This window comes from Oncorhynchus mykiss, chromosome 6 (assembly GCF_057628025.1).
Source record: "Oncorhynchus mykiss isolate SJ-2025 chromosome 6, ASM5762802v1, whole genome shotgun sequence".
Taxonomy (NCBI): domain Eukaryota; kingdom Metazoa; phylum Chordata; class Actinopteri; order Salmoniformes; family Salmonidae; genus Oncorhynchus; species Oncorhynchus mykiss.
The window spans coordinates 62465001-62485000 of record NC_143027.1 but is presented as its reverse complement, the minus strand read 5'-3'; the positions used below and the strand labels follow the sequence as shown (position 1 = coordinate 62485000).

At 49.3% G+C, this 20000-nt stretch overlaps 1 protein-coding gene across 16 annotated transcripts in view; it reads left to right on the top strand.

Annotated features, from left to right (window-relative positions):
- LOC110526302 (transcriptional corepressor CBFA2T3) overlaps positions 1-20000 on the top strand; it is a 62148-nt gene that overhangs the window by 23183 nt on the left and 18965 nt on the right. For 4 of the 16 annotated variants that reach the window (XM_090238461.1, XM_090238457.1, XM_090238459.1 and 1 more), the window contains exons 2-4: positions 11264-11406; positions 17104-17354; positions 17574-17663. In XM_090238461.1, coding sequence (XP_090094587.1) covers positions 11264-11406; positions 17104-17354; positions 17574-17663 — 484 coding nt within the window. Of the gene's footprint in view, positions 1-11259; positions 11416-17103; positions 17355-17573; positions 17664-20000 lie in introns of all 16 variants that reach the window. The other 12 variants (XM_090238460.1, XM_090238456.1, XM_090238458.1 and 9 more) reach the window with 3 other exon arrangements.

Genomic DNA, 20000 nt, shown 5'->3' with positions numbered 1-20000 from the left:
AAGGAGAGGGAGGGAGGGAGGGAGGAGAAGGAGAGAGGGAGGGAGGAGAAGGAGAGGGAGGGAGGGAGCAAAATGAGAGAGGGAGGGAAGAGAAGGAGAGAGGAAGGGAGGAGAAGGAGAGAGGGAGGGAGGAGAAAGAGAGAGGAAGGGAGGAGAAGGAGAGGGAGGGAGGGAGGGAGCAAAATGAGAGAGGGAGGGAAGAGAAGGAGAGAGGGAGGGAAGAGATTGAGAGAGAGAGGGGAGGGAGGGAGGGGGGAGAAGGAGACAGGGAGGGATGGGGGGGAGAAGGAGACAGGGAGGAATGGGGGGAGAGGAGAAGGGAGAAGGGAGGGAGGGAGGAATGGAGGGGGGGAGAGGAGGGAGGGAGGGATAGGGCGGAGGAAGGAGGCAGGGAGGAGGGAGGGAGGAGGGAGGGAGGGGGGGGGGACAGGGAGGGAGGCAGGGAGGGGGGGGAGAAGGAGACAGGGAGAGGGGAGGGAGGCAGGGAGGGAGGGGGGGGGAGAAGGAGACAGGAGGGGAAGGCAGGGAGGGAGGGGGGGAGAGAAGGAGACAGGGAGGGAGGCAGGGAGGGAGGGGGGGGAGAAGGAGGACAGGAGGGGGGAGACGGAGAACGGGGGGACAGGGAGGGAGGGAGAAGAAACAGAGCTGGAACATCTGGATTTTATTAGCAGCCATTGGGAAAATGTGAAAAGGACGTTTTTTCCCTGTGAGTAGCGATATGCTGCATGTAACCACTTCACTGCCGAGGGACGTCCTCCCTGAAGAGAACAGATGGCCGCTAGACTTCAATACAATTATATCAATAACAGTCATCACTGCCGTCAGCGCCACATGACAAGCACACAAAAGTGCGGAGAGGCAGGGAACCGAAACTTGTCTCACAAGTGCTGTTGTGTTGGGTGGGAAGGAAGCCGACTCTGAAACGCAGGTCCCTCGTCAGGACGTTTTCATCACCGTCATCCTGAAGTCGCATTCACAGTTCAAATCAAGAGCTGGCTTTTCCACCAGACCGCCAATAACATCACATTACCCAGAAACAGCAAACAGAGGGGGAATGGAGAGAGGTGGAGGAATAAACAGTAATGTAGTCAGTAAATGAATAAACACAAAGACCGAAGGGAATACACACTGGTGCACTGAACAATTCAGAGACTGGGAGTCCTATTTAAACATAAACAGAGAAGTAGAGAGTAGAGAGTAGAGAGTAGGGAGTAGGGAGTAGAGAGTAGAGAGTAGGGAGTAGGGAGTAGAGAGTAGAGAGGAGGAGTAGAGAGTAGGGAGTAGAGAGTAGGGAGTAGAGAGGAGGGAGTAGAGAGTTGGGAGTAGGGAGTAGAGAGGAGGGAGTAGAGAGTAGAGAGGAGGGAGTAGAGAGTAGGGAGTAGAGAGGAGGGAGTAGAGAGTAGGGAGTAGAGAGGAGGGAGTAGAGAGTAGGGAGTAGAGAGGATGGAGTAGAGAGTAGGGAGTAGAGAGTAGGGAGTAGAGAGTTGGGAGTAGGGAGTAAGAGAGTAGGGAGGAGGGAGTAGAGAGTTGGGAGTAGGGAGTAGAGAGGAGGGAGTAGAGAGTAGAGAGGAGGGAGTAGAGAGTAGGGAGTAGAGAGGATGGAGTAGAGAGTAGGGAGTAGAGAGGAGGGAGTAGAGAGTAGGGAGTAGAGAGGAGGGAGTAGAGAGTAGAGAGTAGGGAGTAGAGAGGAGGGAGTAGAGAGGAGGGAGTAGAGAGGAGGGAGTAGAGATGAGGGAGTAGAGAGGAGGGAGTAGAGAGTAGGGAGTAGAGAGGATGGAGTAGAGAGTAGGGAGTAGAGAGTAGAGAGTAGGGAGTAGAGAGGAGGGAGTAGAGAGTTGGGAGTAGAGAGTAGGGAGTAGAGAGTAGGGAGTAGAGAGTAGAGAGGAGGGAGTAGAGAGTAGGGAGTAGAGAGTAGGGAGTAGGGAGTAGAGAGTAGAGAGGAGGGAGTAGAGAGTAGGGAGTAGAGAGTAGGGAGTAGAGAGGAGGGAGAGAGAGTAGGGAGTATAGAGTAGAGAGTAGGGAGTAGAGAGTAGGGAGTAGAGAGGAGGGAGTAGAGAGTAGGGAGTAGAGAGGAGGGAGTAGAGAGGGATGAGTAGGGAGTAGAGAGTAGGGAGTAGAGAGTAGGGAGTAGAGAGTAGAGAGGAGGGAGTAGAGAGTAGGGAGTAGAGAGTAGGGAGTAGAGAGGAGGGAGTAGAGAGTAGGGAGTATAGAGTAGAGAGTAGGGAAGTAGAGAGTAGGGAGTAGAGAGTAGGGAGTAGAGAGTAGTAGAGAGTAGGGAGTAGAGAGTAGGTAGAGAGTAGAGGTAGAGAGTAGGGAGTAGAGAGTAGGGAGTAGAGAGTAGGGAGGAGAGAGTAGGGAGTAGAGAGTAGGGAGGAGATAGTAGGGAGTAGAGAGTAGGGAGTAGAGAGTAGGGAGGAGATAGTAGGGAGTAGAGAGTAGGGAGTAGGGAGTAGAGAGTAGGGAGTAGAGAGTAGAGAGTAGCAGTATTGGTTCCTTGTTTTCCATGTTGTTCTACCTTTCTCCCAGGCCATGCCTCATGTCTCAGACATCTGAGTACTGTATCCGCTGTCTCTGACTGGTGCAGACGAGGAGAGAGCGGATCTCTCCTGTGTATTAGACCGTTTTACACTGACCCTGTCCTGGTCTGTCCTGGTCAGCTCATGTCCTCTGCCCAGTAACTCAGTGGTAACTAGGTCAGCCCAGGAACCAGTGTGTCTGGCCTCATCCCTCTCTCCTCTCTTCCTCCTCGTATGAGTGAATGGAGTGTCTGAGGACCTCCCTCCTCCTCCTCCTCCTCCACACAGCTGGGGTCTCAGCCATTACACACCACATGGGTCACCACTGCACTGCCGCCACACCCTAAATGGTTTTAACATATATTCTGTGAGTTATTACTGTATGCGCTGTGAGGCTCCTGCCGTCGCTCAGTCTAACTTTTCCTATGTTGTCTATCTTTCATTCCACACACACACACACACACACACACACACACACACACACACACACACACACACACACAGACAGACACGTTCACACACACACACACACACACACACACACACACACAGACAGACACGTTCACACACATGCATTTTCTCCCTGGGCCTTTCAGTTCTCGATTTTTAAACAGACATTTATTCCCCACTGAATGTTTGTTTTTACTAAACATATTTGTTCAGCCCAGTCTGTGTAGCATCGCAGTGATTCTAAAGTAACAGGGTAACGTTTGTATTTGTTTCTGCTTGTTCCGTGCTTGTACATTTCTGTGGATGGGGCTGGGGGTGTTCTCTCTCCAAGGCTCTCTCCCACCATGTCATTAGTGAACCTAAAGCCTCTGAACTCTAAATCAGCTCAAGATGATCCCAAGTCTGGTTTCTAACACACACACACACACACACACACAGAGAGAGAGAGACAGAGAGACAGAGAGAGAGAGACAGACACAGAGAGAGAGACAGACGCAGGCACAGACACAGAGAGAGAGAGAGCGAGAGAGAGAGAGAGAGAGGAGAGAGAGAGAGAGACAGATTGGTGGCTGGGCTGTCTGCCATTCAGACAGGTTGACTGAGTTCTCCCAGCCAGTAGGACATTTACATCATCATCACAGCCAGGCTCCTCCATCCAGCATGTCTGATCTCTATCTAACCCACTATCCCTCTGCTCCAACATCTCCCTCCCGTCAGACCTAGTCTATTCTTTATGGTGCCTCCACCCACTCCCATGCTAAGGGGGCTATGCAGGCCCAGGGTCTCTGTCAATCCCTGGGTCAGGAGAGGGGCGATGGGGATAGGGAGTCTGGAGGGGGGGCTAGGGAGAGGGGTGCGGGGGTTCCTGGGTGCGGCGTCCTGGGGCCGAGGCGCAGGGCTCTAATCCCCATGTTTTGATGTGAGGCCTGTGTTTGTGTGGACTACTCAGCGGCCTGATGGGGAGCAGATGTGGGAAGGGAGGCGGGCGGGCACCGAGCCAGAGCAGCTGGGAGAAATTAAAAACAACAGCATTCCTGGAGACTGGGGGAATTACAGAGGAAGGGAGAGCGCGAGAGGGAGAGATTTCGGGGTATGTGTCACAGAGAGGAGCCCATTTGGAGAGAGGGAGAGCGACAGAGGAGCAAGAGAAGATCACCTCAGAGTCTGTCCGTGTCTAAGGCACAGTTACAGTAGCTCTGTTCTAATGGTGAAGGATAGGCCATGTGAATACAGAGACACTACCAGCATCCAACCAGGCTCTTCATGGCCTGTCATGACGTGATGGTTTCTTGTGTGGTTTTAGGGAAAGCACATGTCCTGGAAATCTATCAAGAGACCCAGAAATAGCTCCAGAATGACAAACTGGAGTGTGATCTCGTACTGAATCGTTTTTCATCTCGTTTGTAGCACACTAGGAGAGGGCTGAACTGAAACCATTTTTAGAACACCGAATGCTGACTGACCGTTCCTTCCCTGAAAGCCATTTTTAGGCGTGATTATGAGAAACATACAGCTGTGTACAGGAGAGACTGACAACAGTATCATTATCAAAAGCTTTTGACTGCACACTGTGTGCTGCAGCTAAAGCCAGAGATGGCGCCGGGCTCCCAAATCCTCAGGGAGTCTATGAAGCAGCATTGTATCCTGGGTAAAAAATCTATTTTCTGTATTGATTACCGTGTAGATCCACTTGGAGTGGGAGATAAAAGGGCTGCGTGGAAGGAAGAAGAGGAAGGATCAGAACGTCCTGTACCACTCCCCTGAACAGGATCCACTGTGGTGCTCCGGTGCCATGGTTCCTTAATTAGACAGGAAGGAAAACACCAGCGAAGGCAACAGGACACACGCTGTGGTCAAGTCTGTTGAGGTGTGGACCCTCAACTCTGTTTCTCTTTGTCTTTACTAGTCTCTCCATCTCACTCTGTCTTTCCCTCTCTGTTTCTCACCTTGGGGCGAGTCTTCCTGTCCTTCAGCACGATGGGAGCACAGAGGGCCACAGATGGGGGGGGGGGGGGGGGCAGACTGTTTCCTTCTTTTTTTTTACCCCAATTTCGTGGTATCCAATTGTTAGTAGCTACTATCTTGTCTCATCGCTACAACTCCCGGACGAGTCATGCGTCCTCCGATACACAACCCAACCACACTGCTTCTTAACACAGCGCGCATCCAACCCGGAAGCCGGCCGCAACCAATGTGTCGGAGGAAACACTGTGCACCTGGCGACCTGGTTAGCGTGCACTGCACCCGGCCCGCCACAGGAGTCGCTAGTGCGCGATGAGAAAAGGATATCCTACCGGCCAAACCCTCCCTAACCCCGACGACGCTAGGCCAATTGTACATCGCCCCACGGACCTCCCAGTCACGGCCGGCTGCGACAGAGCCTGGGAGCGAACCCAGAGTTTCTGGTGGAACAGCTGGCGCTGCGATGCAGTGCCCTAGACCACTGCGCCACCCGGGAGGCCAGAGAAGACTTTCTAATGTATTAAAAGTGAAATCCAGAGTGTGCGTGTGTGTGTGTGTGTGTGTGTGTGTGTGTGTGTGTGTGTGTGTATGTGCGTCCTTTAGCTGGTCAGATTAAACAGCTGAGAGTAATCTCACGGTAGTTGCAGACAGGCCAGGAGGACAGGACTCCTCCCTCTCTCCTCCCCTCGCCCCAGAAGTCTCGGCCCTTCCAGCCAGGTCGTGGTCACTCCCAGAACCCCCCGGGAGCCATAGCAGCATTTGCCATGTGGAGGAACTCTCCTTAAGGATTCAATTAAGATCCCTGATTAAGGCATGCTTTCTGTCAAAAGAGGTCCACTGTGTCAATCAAATCACAGACAGAGGGTGGGTCAAGATTGTACAGTCGTGATGGAAATAGAGTGCGTGTACATTATGGGATTCAAGTGAAATGACCAATCAGTGATCGTCATGCAGTATAAACCGGCAAGCATTTTTTAAAGGAAAAAAGTGACAAGAACCCAGGCAGAGAGTTTTGTGTGCGGTCCTCTTGAGTTGCTTTGTTGTTGTTGAAGTCAGTCAGTAGAGCTACAATAGCTCCTAAACAGGAATACTGTTTGTTGAGTGTGGTGACAGATGGACGAGCGCTGCCTTCCTCCTCCTCCTCCTCCTCCTCCTCCTCCTCCTCCTCCTCCTCCTCCTTCTCCTCTGACAGACAGACAGACAGACAGGAGGGGAGGGCCAGGCAGGGTACCTGTCTACATTTGTCCCTGGCAGGGAGCAGGGACATTGCAGCCACACAGGCAGAAGCCACCAGCTCAGCAGGGCTCCAACTCTAACACTTTGTTGTGTTTAGGGGATCGGAGCGGTGGCCTGGCGAGCGTCCCTTGTGTTTGCGGGGACCACAGTCACATTGTCAACGGCCATTGGAGCTTCTCGAATCTAGAATAACACTCTTGAAAATCAGCCTACATGCGAATATGGAAATAGGCCAGAGAAGAGTTTAAGAGAATGCCAACTGTGGAAGGAATACTGTGGAAGGAATACTGTGGGAGGAATACTGTGGAAGGAATACTGTGGGAGGAATACTGTGGAAGGAACACTGTGGAAGGAATAGTGGAAGGAATACTGTGGGAGGAATACTGTGGAAGGAATACTGTGGGAGGAATACTGTGGGAGGAATACTGTGGAAGGAATACTGTGGAAGGAATACTGTGGGAGGAATACTGTGGGAGGAATACTGTGGAAGGTTTCCATTCATAAACCATTGCTCTGGAACACACAGTGTGCCCTGCATGGTTTTGTCATATCAGCATACTACTAGGGCCAAAAGTAGAGCACTTTGTTTATGCCAAAGAGCCCAAATTAAACACAATATTATGATACATTTATTTATGCCACTCAGAATCATTCTCTTAGTTTACATATAGCACATTGGTTAACTACTGTCTTTTGGGATTACATATGCAATGGCTACTGCAAAATAGTCTTCAAAAAGCAAACAGGAAGGGCCTAATTAAACTGAATGTCTGTGATTTGGCATTTCAGTTTGAGACCAAAGGTGAATCCGAGTGTCTGCTGTGTTCTTTAGTGGCCCAGGGTCTGGTTGCGCTGTTTGAAACTCAAGCCCTGGTACAGTTGTGAGTCTGTGGTGTGAAACACAAAGTTCAGCCAGACTGGTGGGTGGAGGGAGGGAGGGCCTGTAGCCAGCAGCAGAAGATCTGAGTTTAGTAGTCTGAGAAAGAGCAGTAAGGAGATGTGCCTGTCCGTCCTGGCTGTCCGTCCTGGCTGTCCGTCCTGGCTGTCCGTCCTGGCTGTCTGTCCTGGCTGTCCGTCCTGGCTGTCCGTCCTGGCTGTCCGTCCTGGCTGTCCGTCCTGGCTGTCCGTCCTGGCTGTCCGTCCTGGCTGTCCGTCCTGGCTGTCTGTCCTGGCTGTCCGTCCTGGCTGCAGAGGTGACTTCTCCCTGCCTCCCCAGAAACACTTTAACCCTGAGGACTGCGGCACCCTCCTGCACCCCCCCGCTACCATCCTGCAGCTGCTCTCCCTGGAGGTCAAGACCTAATTATCCTCCTGTTGCTCGTTTGGCAGTCACCCGATGTGTTTGGTTATTTTTGCACTTGACAGTGGTGGGCGGCAGCGGCTGCAGCTTAGCGGGTGGGGTGGGTTGGGGTGGGGGTCTGTTCCAAACATGGCCAGGAGTACTAGAGCTACATGCTAGTGGGGTGCCTGTAGGTCTATGAGGCGAGCTGCTCCCTGCGTGCTCGACATGATCCTGCTGTCCGAGTGGAGTTAACAGTGGAGTGAACCCTAAGACAGCTGATAGAGAACGCCTGGCTTGAAACCTTCCTCCTCAGCACATGCCTCTGTACTGGTCTAATGCAGAGACTGGGTTCAGGGCTTGCAGGGTATATACACGTATATAAGAGCGGTGGGTACGCGCACACGGTCTCACAGACTGTAAAGCTATCTTCTCCGTGGCTGTGAAAGCCATCACACTCGGCAGCTCATGTTTTTGTAGCAGAAGGATCTCATTCCACCCACATCCCTCTGACGGCTGCTGCTTCCTGTTACACTCAGTGTTTACCATGGAGCATTTAACACTGAATACTCCGACACTGAGTCAGGGCTGATCATGCTCACTGGATAATGTGTATGCATGACCCCTGCAAAATATATTAGAAAGATTATTACATTTTATCCATATTATTTCACAGAACAAACATTATTTTGAATGAAAAAGTATGTGATTATGTGTAAATGGTGTATTTGAGATTGCAATCAATAGACCTTTTAATACATCAAAAAGATAACTGACATTTTCAGCCTTCTCTCTGCAGCTTTGAAACTACAAGAGTTGTTGTGGTCGTAGTTGGAGGCAGAAAGAGTGCCAGTGTGGGGACTGGGCAGTGACAAGCCAGTGTGGGGACTGGGCAGTGACAAGCGAGTGTGGGGACTGGGCAGTGACAAGCCAGTGTGGGGACTGGGCAGTGACGAGCCAGTGTGGGGACTGGGCAGTGACGAGCCAGTGTGGGGACTGGGCAGTGACGAGCCAGTGTGGGGACTGGGCAGTGACGAGCCAGTGTGGGGACTGGGCAGTGACGAGCCAGTGTGGGGACTGGGCAGTGACGAGCCAGTGTGGGGACTGGGCAGTGACAAGCCAGTGTGGGGACTGGGCAGTGACAAGCCAGTGTGGGGACTGGGCAGTGACGAGCCAGTGTGGGGACTGGGCAGTGACGAGCCAGTGTGGGGACTGGCCAGTGACAAGCCAGTGTGGGAACTGGGCAGTGACAAGCCAGTGTGGGGACTGGGCAGTGACGAGCCAGTGTGGGGACTGGGCAGTGACAAGCCAGTGTGGGGACTGGGCAGTGATGAGCCAGTGTGGGGACTGGGCAGTGACGAGCCAGTGTGAGGACTGGGCAGTGACAAGCCAGTGTGGGGACTGGGCAGTGACGAGCCAGTGTGGGGACTGGGCAGTGATGAGCCAGTGTGGGGACTGGGTAGTGACAAGCCAGTGTGGGGACTGGGCAGTGACGAGCCAGTGTGGGGACTGGGCAGTGACAAGCCAGTGTGGGGACTGGGCAGTGACAAGCGAGTGTGGGGACTGGGCAGTGACAAGCCAATGTGGGGACTGGGCAGTGATGAGCCAGTGTGGGGACTGGGCAGTGACGAGCCAGTGTGGGGACTGGGCAGTGACGAGCCAGTGTGGGGACTGGGCAGTGACGAGCCAGTGTGGGGACTGGGCAGTGACAAGCCAGTGTGGGGACTGGGCAGTGACAAGCGAGTGTGGGGACTGGGCAGTGACAAGCGAGTGTGGGGACTGGGCAGTGACAAGCCAATGTGGGGACTGGGCAGTGACAAGCCAGTGTGGGGACTGGGCAGTGATGAGCCAGTGTGGGGACTGGGCAGTGACGAGCCAGTGTGGGGACTGGGCAGTGACAAGCCAGTGTGGGGACTGGGCAGTGACGAGCCAGTGTGGGGACTGGGCAGTGACAAGCCAGTGTGGGGACTGGGCAGTGACAAGCGAGTGTGGGGACTGGGCAGTGACAAGCCAATGTGGGGACTGGGCAGTGACAAGCCAGTGTGGGGACTGGGCAGTGATGAGCCAGTGTGGGGACTGGGCAGTGACAAGCGAGTGTGGGGACTGGGCAGTGACAGTGTGGGGACTGGGCAGTGACGAGCCAGTGTGGGGACTGGGCAGTGACAAGCTCGTGTGTCCCTGTGTATGTGGGAGGCGGCAGAGCACGGCAGGGGAATAGCAGCCCTTGTCCTATCTCCTGGAAAAGGCGATGCCACCTGACCGCTCCAGGCCATCCCGTCCCACCTGTCCCAAACCGGAGCAGCCCTACCTTGCCTTGTTTGGTCCCTGCTGTGGGCCTCGTTTCAGTCTCGTAGAAGTGTCTCTGTGATGGACAGCGGCAGATCCAGCTGCACTTGTCACTGACTGTCAAGCGCCTGTCCATATGGAGGACGAGAGGGGACAGGCGGGGAGTGTCAGTGGGACTGGGGCGGAGGGGTGGGGAGGGGGAGTGGCGGGGGGTCCCGTCAGCAGCAGCTGAGGGGACCAGCAGGTGTTACTTTATCCAAGAGCTGTAATGTTTTGCGTGTCGTTCCATGCCCCCATCTCTCTATCGCTGTCTCTCTACTGTAGTACGACATCGTTCACAGAGGCTACGGCCCAAACACTTAAAAGACACACCATCGTCCACTTACCCTCGCCTTATGCCCTTGGGGGAATCCCCGTCGCCATCTTGGAGGGTGGTCCAAATGATTAGCCAAGCAAGGGAGGTTTGCAACGTAAACCCTCGTTTTCAGTCAGCTTTGCGAGTGTACAATTATCCGGGGCCTGAAACTCCCCACAATTCAATTCGCGACGGTTGTACATCCGCTAAGAAAAGTCTGTGAAAACTTAACTTAAAAACAACATCAACGGACAAGTCAACATACAAGTGTAAGTAAAAACCAATGCAAATAGGTTAGAAATGTTGCTACCTCGTAAAAAGTAAATCTGTTTTTGTTTGGGTATCTTTTGGAAATTGTAGAATAAAAGATTTTCCTTCAGAAGTTCCAGCTAGGCAGGCTAACGTTTGTTAGATAATTAATTGGCTAGCTATCATACAGTAGGCTTATATTAATAATGATATATTTAATATAAGTAGACATGCACTCATAATTGAATGTAGTGCATATAAAGGAACCACAAGCCATCGGTGGCTGAAAGCACAATCATCGCGGGATGAACGAGTGACGAATTTCTGGCCAAGGGTGGTCCATTTAAAAATCAATCCTTCCTCCCTCGCCCCTTGCCCTGCAAGTGTATACTCGCCAGACGTCATGATACGTCATCAGAAGTGTCCACTAATTTGAGGGCTGAGGGAATAGGATGTGTCTTTTAAGTGTTTGGACCGCAGCCAGAGTCTCTGCAGCAGAAACAAGACCTCACAGCCAGGCCATCGATACATTCTCTCTCATAACAAATCCGTGGGTCTTGAGTGGGTGTCAGATAATGGAAGCAACACTGATCAATAAATACAACTTGCTATTAAGATTTTTTTCTGAGAATTAAATTGCTTGTTTGGGTCTGATTTTGATCGTGTTCGTTCTGTACCTGGATGTCTGCGTCTGGGGGCAGATATACTGTTGGTGTCTGATGTGTCTTTCATGTTTGTCTCTTTGTAACCGTCTCTCTCTCTCTCCTTCTCTTTCTTTCTTTCTCTTTCTCTTCCTTTCTTTATTTCTTTGTCTCTCTCCTCTTTCTTTCTTTCTTTCTTTCTTTCTTTCTTTCTTTCTTTCTTTCTTTCTTTCTTTCTTTCTTTCTCTCTCTCTCTCTCTCTCTCTCGCTCTCTCTCTCCTGCAGGTAGCACAGAACAGAAGGTTGGAACAATGCCCGATTCACCTGCTGATGTCAAAACCCAGCCCAGGTTGACTCCGCCCACAATGCCACCTCCACCCCCGGCCGTCAGCCAGGCACCCAATCGCAACGCTTCATTCACACCCACCACCAGTAGGTCAAGTAAGGCATTTTTGTAATTCATTATTTCTCTGTTTGCACTTTGCACCCAAATAGGCACTCTAAAATATGTATGCATGCAATCTTTCAATTTCAAAAATACTTCTAGCATATTTTACCTGGCATAAACTACTATTCTGTGTTGCTACCATGTCTGTGTTTCCCTTGAATGCCTGAATCCTCTTTGTAACTTTATAAAGAACCTTGTAAATTCCCTGAGGTAGTACTATGTATCTATCTTGAAGGTGTTTTGTGCTTCATTGGGCCAGGCAGGATGTGAACAGAATAGTGAGCTGGTAGGAGTGCTGCATCAGCTCTTCTCTGTCATTGGCACGGCTCTACCTCTGCGTCTGTTAGGCTGTTAGGAAGGGAACCTGCCTGGGCTGCAGGGGAAACAGGCTGCCACTGGCTGCTGCTGGGCTCCATAGCCCTGGCTGTGGGTTTCTTGATGATAGCTTCAAAATGACGAAGACTTCAGTCACTTGTGTGTGTACAGGTAGAATCCCGTTTGGAACAAGTGTCTTGGAGTATGTGTGAGAATGGCTGTGGCATTGTCTCAGTGTGTGTGTGTCTGTGTGGGGGCTTGTTTACCGGCTGTAGTGGTACAGGGGGCATTGCTAGGCTCGCCGGGCTACAGACCACTTTCTCCCCTATATAACAATGACAGGCCGTGTTGTTTCACCTGTTGTAAAACAGTGTAGCTCGCTCTCCCCTCTAAAACCAGAACACAAGTGGCAGGTCACATGGTTAGCCCACTTGTGTACCGACTGACCAGGCTCCAATGGACAGATTAGATTTGAGGGTAGAAATGAGAGGAACTGTATACTGGAACATATATTCAAAAACCATCTAACACACACTGTTGGCGTACTGCCATATGCACTCCAACAAACTGGGGGAGAAATGAAACTCCCTGCAGATTGAAATGTTTTCAAACATATTAGGCATGGGTGGTACTCAGATCGTCATACCATCCTTCTCTCATCTCCGCCCTTCTCTCATACCGGGATATACGGTCATACCGTCCTTCTCTCATACCGGGATATACGGTCATACCATCCTTCTCTCATCTCCGCCCTTCTCTCATACTGGGATATACGGTCATACCGTCCTTCTCTCATACTGGGATATACGGTCATACCGTCCTTCCCTCAAACCGGGATATACGGTCATACCGTCCTTCTCTCATACCGGGATTTACGGTCATACCGTCCTTCTCTCATACCAGGATTTACGGTCATACCGTCCTTCTCTCATACCGGGATATACGGTCATACCGTCCTTCTCTCATACCGCGATATACGGTCATACCGTCCTTCTCTCATACCGGGATATACGGTCATACCGTTTTTCTCTCATACCGGGATATACGGTCATACCGTCCTTCTCTCATACCGGGATATACGGTCATACCGTCCTTCTCTCATACCGGGATATACGGTCATACCGTCCTTCTCTCATACCGGGATTTACGGTCATACCGTCCTTCTCTCATACCGGGATATACGGTCATACCGTCCTTCTCTCATACCGGGATATACGGTCATACTGTCCTTCTCTCATACCGGGATATACGGTCATACCGTTCTTCTCTCATACCGGGATATACGGTCATACCGTCCTTCTCTCATACCGGGATATACGGTCATACCGTCCTTCTCTCATACCGGGATATACGGTCATACCGTCCTTCTCTCATACCGGGATATACGGTCATACCGTCCTTCTCTCATACAGGGATATACGGTCATACCGTCCTTCTCTCAGACCGGGATATACGGTCATACCGTCCTTCTCTCATACCAGGATATACGGTCATACCGTCCTTCTCTCATACCGGGATATATGGTCATACCGTCCTTCTCTCATACCGGGATATACGGTCATACCGTCCTTCTCTCATACCGGGATATACGGTCATACCGTCCTTCTCTCATACCGGGATATACGGTCATACCGTCCTTCTCTCATACCGGGATATACGGTCATACCGTCCTTCTCTCATACCGGGATATACGGTCATACCGTCCTTCTCTCATACCGGGATATACGGTCATACCGTCCTTCTCTCATACCGGGAAATATGGTCATACCGTCCTTCTCTCATACCGGGATATACGGTCAGACCGTCCTTCTCTCATACCGGGATATACGGTCATACCGTCCTTCTCTCATACCGGGATATACGGTCATACCGTCCTTCTCTCATACCGGGATATACGGTCATACCGTCCTTCTCTCATACCGGGATATACGGTCATACCGTCCTTCTCTCATACCGGGATATACGGTCATACCGTCCTTCTCTCATACCGGGATATACGGTCATACCGTCCTTCTCTCATACCGGGATATACGGTCATACCGTTCTTCTCTCATACCGGGATATACGGTCATACCGTCCTTCTCTCATACCGGGATATACGGTCATACCGTCCTTCTCTCATACCGGGATATACGGTCATACCGTCCTTCTCTCATACCGGGATATACGGTCATACCGTCCTTCTCTCATACAGGGATATACGGTCATACCGTCCTTCTCTCAGACCGGGATATACGGTCATACCGTCCTTCTCTCATACCAGGATATACGGTCATACCGTCCTTCTCTCATACCGGGATATATGGTCATACCGTCCTTCTCTCATACCGGGATATACGGTCATACCGTCCTTCTCTCATACCGGGATATACGGTCATACCGTCCTTCTCTCATACCGGGATATACGGTCATACCGTCCTTCTCTCATACCGGGATATACGGTCATACCGTCCTTCTCTCATACCGGGATATACGGTCATACCGTCCTTCTCTCATACCGGGATATACGGTCATACCGTCCTTCTCTCATACCGGGAAATATGGTCATACCGTCCTTCTCTCATACCGGGATATACGGTCAGACCGTCCTTCTCTCATACCGGGATATACGGTCATACCGTCCTTCTCTCATACCGGGATATACGGTCATACCGTCCTTCTCTCATACCGGGATATACGGTCATACCGTCCTTCTCTCATACCGGGATATACGGTCATACCGTCCTTCTCTCATACCGGGATATACGGTCATACCGTCCTTCTCTCATACCGGGATATACGGTATTACTGGCTTAGTACACAAGGTGGCGGCAAAAAAAACAACATTGGGCATCTATTACCAGAATGCTAACAAAATTAGCACAAGTATTATTGAATTTCAATGGAGGTTGCTAGCTAAATATGCTAAGGAGTGCAAAATGAAAATCAACTAATTGCAGAGACAGGCAATCCTGCTAAGAAATGTATACATATATAGGTAGGCGCTACCGAATGTCATTTTTGGTGAGTTTGGACATTTACAAGCGAATGTGGACGAGAGACATTGTCCAAATGAACAAAGTTCCGACGCATGCTTGTCTTAAGGAAGAACAGTACTGGAAATCAAGATGGTGGAAGCTGTACAGATAACTCATCCAAAGTGTTTTGACTTCTCAAACATGGCAGAAAGCTAACACAGTATGATTCCCCGTCACCTTATTAGTTTAGCCACTTACTTACATTAACTCGCAAGTTAAAATTAGGGATCGTGTCAATACATAATTCTGCATTTTTCACACAGGAAAGAAAGATAAAACGCTAAAGAAATATCTTGCTGCATTTTTTTAAACACAGACTAATTTCATGCTTCAGTTGTACTTCTCCACTCAGATGAGAATTCACCATGAGAATTCACCATGGGCATTCAGCACTCTGACGGATGTCTAGCTACTTTGCTCCAGGTGCTTTTCACGGGTGTCGGCAGCTTACTTTTCTCTGGCAAAATGCAAGATTAACTCTCAACAAAACATTAGGAAATGTAGCTGGCTCACATTCTTTCTATGATAAACAATAGAAATAGGATGGCCATGTACTTATTTTTTTACATTGGAAGCTCATTAACTTGTGTAGCTAGCTGCCGGCCAAATAGCATTGCACTTCTGTTGTCATCTGATGAAAGTGAAGCTATTTTCTCCGCAATGTGTTATACTTGTGTATTTTTCTGTGAAGGCCCACTATAGTTGCACATCCCTGATGACTCGATTGAAGCAAAATAACACTGTTGGCTTTCAATATAAAACCCGACCACTGGACTTACCTTGCTCCGCTTTCTCCCATTGTGATAATTCAAAGGGACACGTGGCTGGCTCCACTGTTCTGGGGAACTACGGTTAGCCTTATAATGTAAAATAATGTGTCAGGTGAAATGAAGAATGCCATCTGCTTTGTCACTTAGCGCACAAGTTGACGAAAGGTTTTCACTTTAAAAGTAGCTACAAATATTCAAATTGTATTGAAAAGCCTCAAATAAGTAGTTTCAATATTTCAAAATACCCCGGTATACGGTATATATGGTATACCGCCCACCAAGCTTAAATCATATCATATTAAACTCACTCACACATGCATACGTCCTTTAATATCACAATAATTCAGCCACATACGCCCAAGACCAAGAATAAACAAAACATCAAAACATCAGAATTGTATGCATTATACACTGTGTATAAACACTCAAAAACAACCCATATCAGAAACATCAGAGGAAACAGAATAGTATATAGTATATAGTAGTATATAGTAGTATAATAGTATAATAGTATATGATGAGATCCAAATATTATTGCATTCGGATTGAGACATACATCTTGTTGTGACAGTCACTGAAGACAAGGGATGGAGTGTAAGAATATCCCACCAATGTTGGGTAATGTACCATTCAGTAGATGAAGCAGGGGAAAAGGTGGAGCGTGGAACGGAGGGAGTAGTGGAGGGGTGTGGAGCAGGAGTGTGGCAGCCAGGCAGGGTGGGGAGGTGGGGTGGGGTGGGGGTGCCCTGAACCTGAAAGCTGCCAATCTACTTTCAGCTGGTGGACATGTGCAAGGACTGATTTAGCAACACACCTGCTATTGGAATAAACTAACACAGGCCACAGGCCTATTTTTGGCACCTCTTTAACACGTTCCTCTTATAGTTGTGTCCTACTGAGTGAGTGGGTGAGCGAAAGTTAGAAACAGACTGGCGAAGGGGAGGAGGGCCACTGGGAGAGAGGGGGAGGGTCAAACGGTCCCACTTGTGAGAGGCAGCTGAAGTTACTGCACACAGAGCCTTCACTCAAACTGGTATGAGCCGTGGCGGAGCAGGAGCAGCAGAGTACATGTTAGTAGCCAAGTGTCTTTAACCAGCCTTAGTGTGTGCCCTGGCCTCAGCCTTAGTGTGTGCCCTGGCCTCAGCCTTAGTGTGTGCCCTGGCCTCAGCCTTAGTGTGTGCCCTGGCCTCAGCCTTAGTGTGTTCCCTGGCCTCAGCCTTAGTGTGTGTCCTGGCCTCAGCCTTAGTGTGTGCCCTGGCCTCAGCCTTAGTGTGTGCCCTGGCCTCAGCCTTAGTGTGTTCCCTGGCCTCAGCCTTAGTGTGTGCCCTGGCCTCAGCCTTAGTGTGTGCCATGGCCTCAGCCTTAGTGTGTTCCCTGGCCTCAGCCTTAGCGTGTGCCCTGGAGCTCTCCACCTTAACCTTAAGGATGCATGTGCCTTCACCACCCTCGTCGACCCTGTCCTCCGGCGCCCTCACACCGCATGGTGCCCGGGGGGAGGAGGTAGAGGGACAGGAGGAGGATGGAGGAGGACAACAGACTGGTACTGACGGAGGGCCTCTCTCCCTCTCTCTCCCTGCAGTGCTGAACGGGAGCAGTCACTCAAGTCACTCGCCCACGTCGCTCAACGGGGCGCCCTCTACACCCAACGGCTTCAGCAACGGCCCTGCCATGTCGTCCACCGCCTCCCTGTCCAATCAGCAGCTGCCGCCGGCCTGCGGAGCCCGCCAGCTCTGCAAGCTCAAGCGCTTCCTCACCACGCTGCAGCAGTTCGGCAACGACATCTCGCCCGAGATCGGAGAGCGGGTCCGCAGTCTGGTGCTGGGCCTGGTGGTAAGTCCTGCTCGCCTCTTCTCCTCTTCTCTCTCCCTCTCCCCTTGTCTGTCTATCTCTTCCACTCGCTCTCCTACTTTTCTGGAGCTACGGTACTTACTTAGTTGTGTCCAACATCTCTTTCTGTCTCTCCATGTCCAGCTCTGTCTGTCTCCTAGTTATACTGTGAAGCTTCTTCTCCAAGTGTTCCAATCTCTCCTTTCCTCTGGTTTTTGACAGAATTCCACCCTGACCATAGAAGAGTTCCACTCTAAACTCCAGGAGGCTACCAACTTCCCGCTGCGTCCCTTTGTCATTCCGTTCCTCAAGGTAAGCACATCAAAACACAACGTAGACACTCCCTCCCTGTTCCCAGTAGTCTGCCAAGGAATCCCCAGGTTATTTTCCAGTATATCCCTATGAGCAGCTTTCACTTCTGGTATCAGCTAGCATATGGCGATGAAAGTACGAGCTTTCAAGAACAAAACCCACCCAAACAAACAAAGAATATTCTCCGGATGGCTGGCCAGTGTAGAAAGCGACCTGGTTTCTGTGCCTGAGCCGTGTGTGATTCTCCATTAGTGTGTGGGTGTGGAGCTGATTGAAGCTCAGTAGATAAAGGGAGTAGGACCCTGCCGATTTCCAACCTAGTCTGCTGCCGCCTGCCTGGCGCTGGGCTGATCTGCTGGTCCATATGGCCATCGTTTGCGATTCATTAAAACTGGCACACGAGTGTTTACCCTGAGTGGCGCGGCGTGGAGCGGAGGGAGGGAGGGAGGGGTAAATAAGGCTCCCTGACAGATGTTGCCGGCCCGGGGCGGCTAACACGCAGAGCTTTTCACTCTGGCTGATGTCTTTGGCCTGATCCTGTTACCTGCATCGTCAAAAAGTCACAGAGACGAGAGCAGAGAAAGCGAGAGACAAAGTCCATCCTTCCGAACAACTGTCATTATTCATAACACATTACTCTGCTGGGTTCCAGAAGTCACAATGCCAGCTGTTCAATATATAACACATGTAGCAAATGTGACAGTAGGGAATAGGGAACGTTTGGCACTGAGGCCTTCAGGGACAGTGCTGACGGTTCTGCTGGAGGGAGGGGCAGTCCTGCTGACACTGCGTGTGCGTGTCTGTGTGCGCGCGTGCCTGTGTCTGTCTGTGTCGGTGCTGAGTGCTGACTGTGCTGCTTGGTGGTGACTAGGGCCCACATTCCTGTGTGTCCCACACACTCTGTCTCTCTGTCCCTCCTGTTTATTCCCAGAGCAGAGGGACATATGGAGGACAACAGGGGGGCGGGCCAAGCTGGAGTCATGCCTGGTTATTAACTATAATTGCAGACATGGTGGTGGCTTGTACGGTTGTGGATGGAATGTATTCCACACACCACATACCAACACAAATACATTCACATACATACAATACATTCACTACGGAGATCTTGGTTAGCTCAGTGAGGGAAAGATTGTTGTGTAGATTAACAAGCAAACAGTATCTGCTTTTTAGAAAGGTGTTAACTAGCAGCCAGGCAGCATGTCCACAGTGTGATAGATAGATAGATAGATAGATAGATAGATAGATAGATAGATAGATAGATAGATAGAGATACTATGGATGGATGGATGGATACTGTAGGTAGATAGATACTATAGATTGATAGATACTATAGATAGATAGATAGATAGATAGATACTATAGATAGATACTATAGATAGATACTATAGTATAGATAGATGGATACTAGATAGATACGATAGATACTATAGATAGATACGATAGATAGATAGATAGATAGATAGATAGATAGATAGATACTATAGATAGATACAATAGATAGATAGATTGATAGATAGATATATAGATAGATAGATACTATAGATAGATACTATAGATAGATAGATATTATAGATAGATACTATAGAAAGATAGATACTATAGATAGATACTATAGAAAGATAGATACTGTAGATAGATAGATAGATAGATAGATAGATACTATAGGTACTATAGGTACTACAGATATATACTATAGATACTATAGATAGATAGATAGATAGATAGATAGATAGATAGATAGATAGATAGATAGATAGATACGATAGATACTATAGATAGATACTATAGATAGATACGATAGATACTATAGATAGATACGATAGATATATACGATAGATAGATACTATAGATAGATACTATAGATAGATACTATAGATAGATAGATAGATACTATAGATAGATACTATAGAAAGATAGATACTATAGATAGATAGAAAGATAGATAGATACTATAGGTACTATAGGTACTACAGATATATACTATAGATAGATAGATAGATAGATAGATAGATAGATAGATAGATAGATAGATAGATAGATAGATAGATAGATAGATAGATACTATAGGTACTATAGGTACTATAGGTACTACAGATATATACTATAGATAGATAGATAGATACTATAGAAAGATAGATACTATAGATAGATACTATAGAAAGATAGATACTATAGATAGATAGATAGATACTATAGGTACTATAGGTACTACAGATATATACTATAGATAGATAGATAGCTAGATAGATAGCTAGATAGATAGATAGATAGATAGATAGATAGATAGATAGATAGGTACTACAGATATATACTATAGATAGATAGATAGATAGA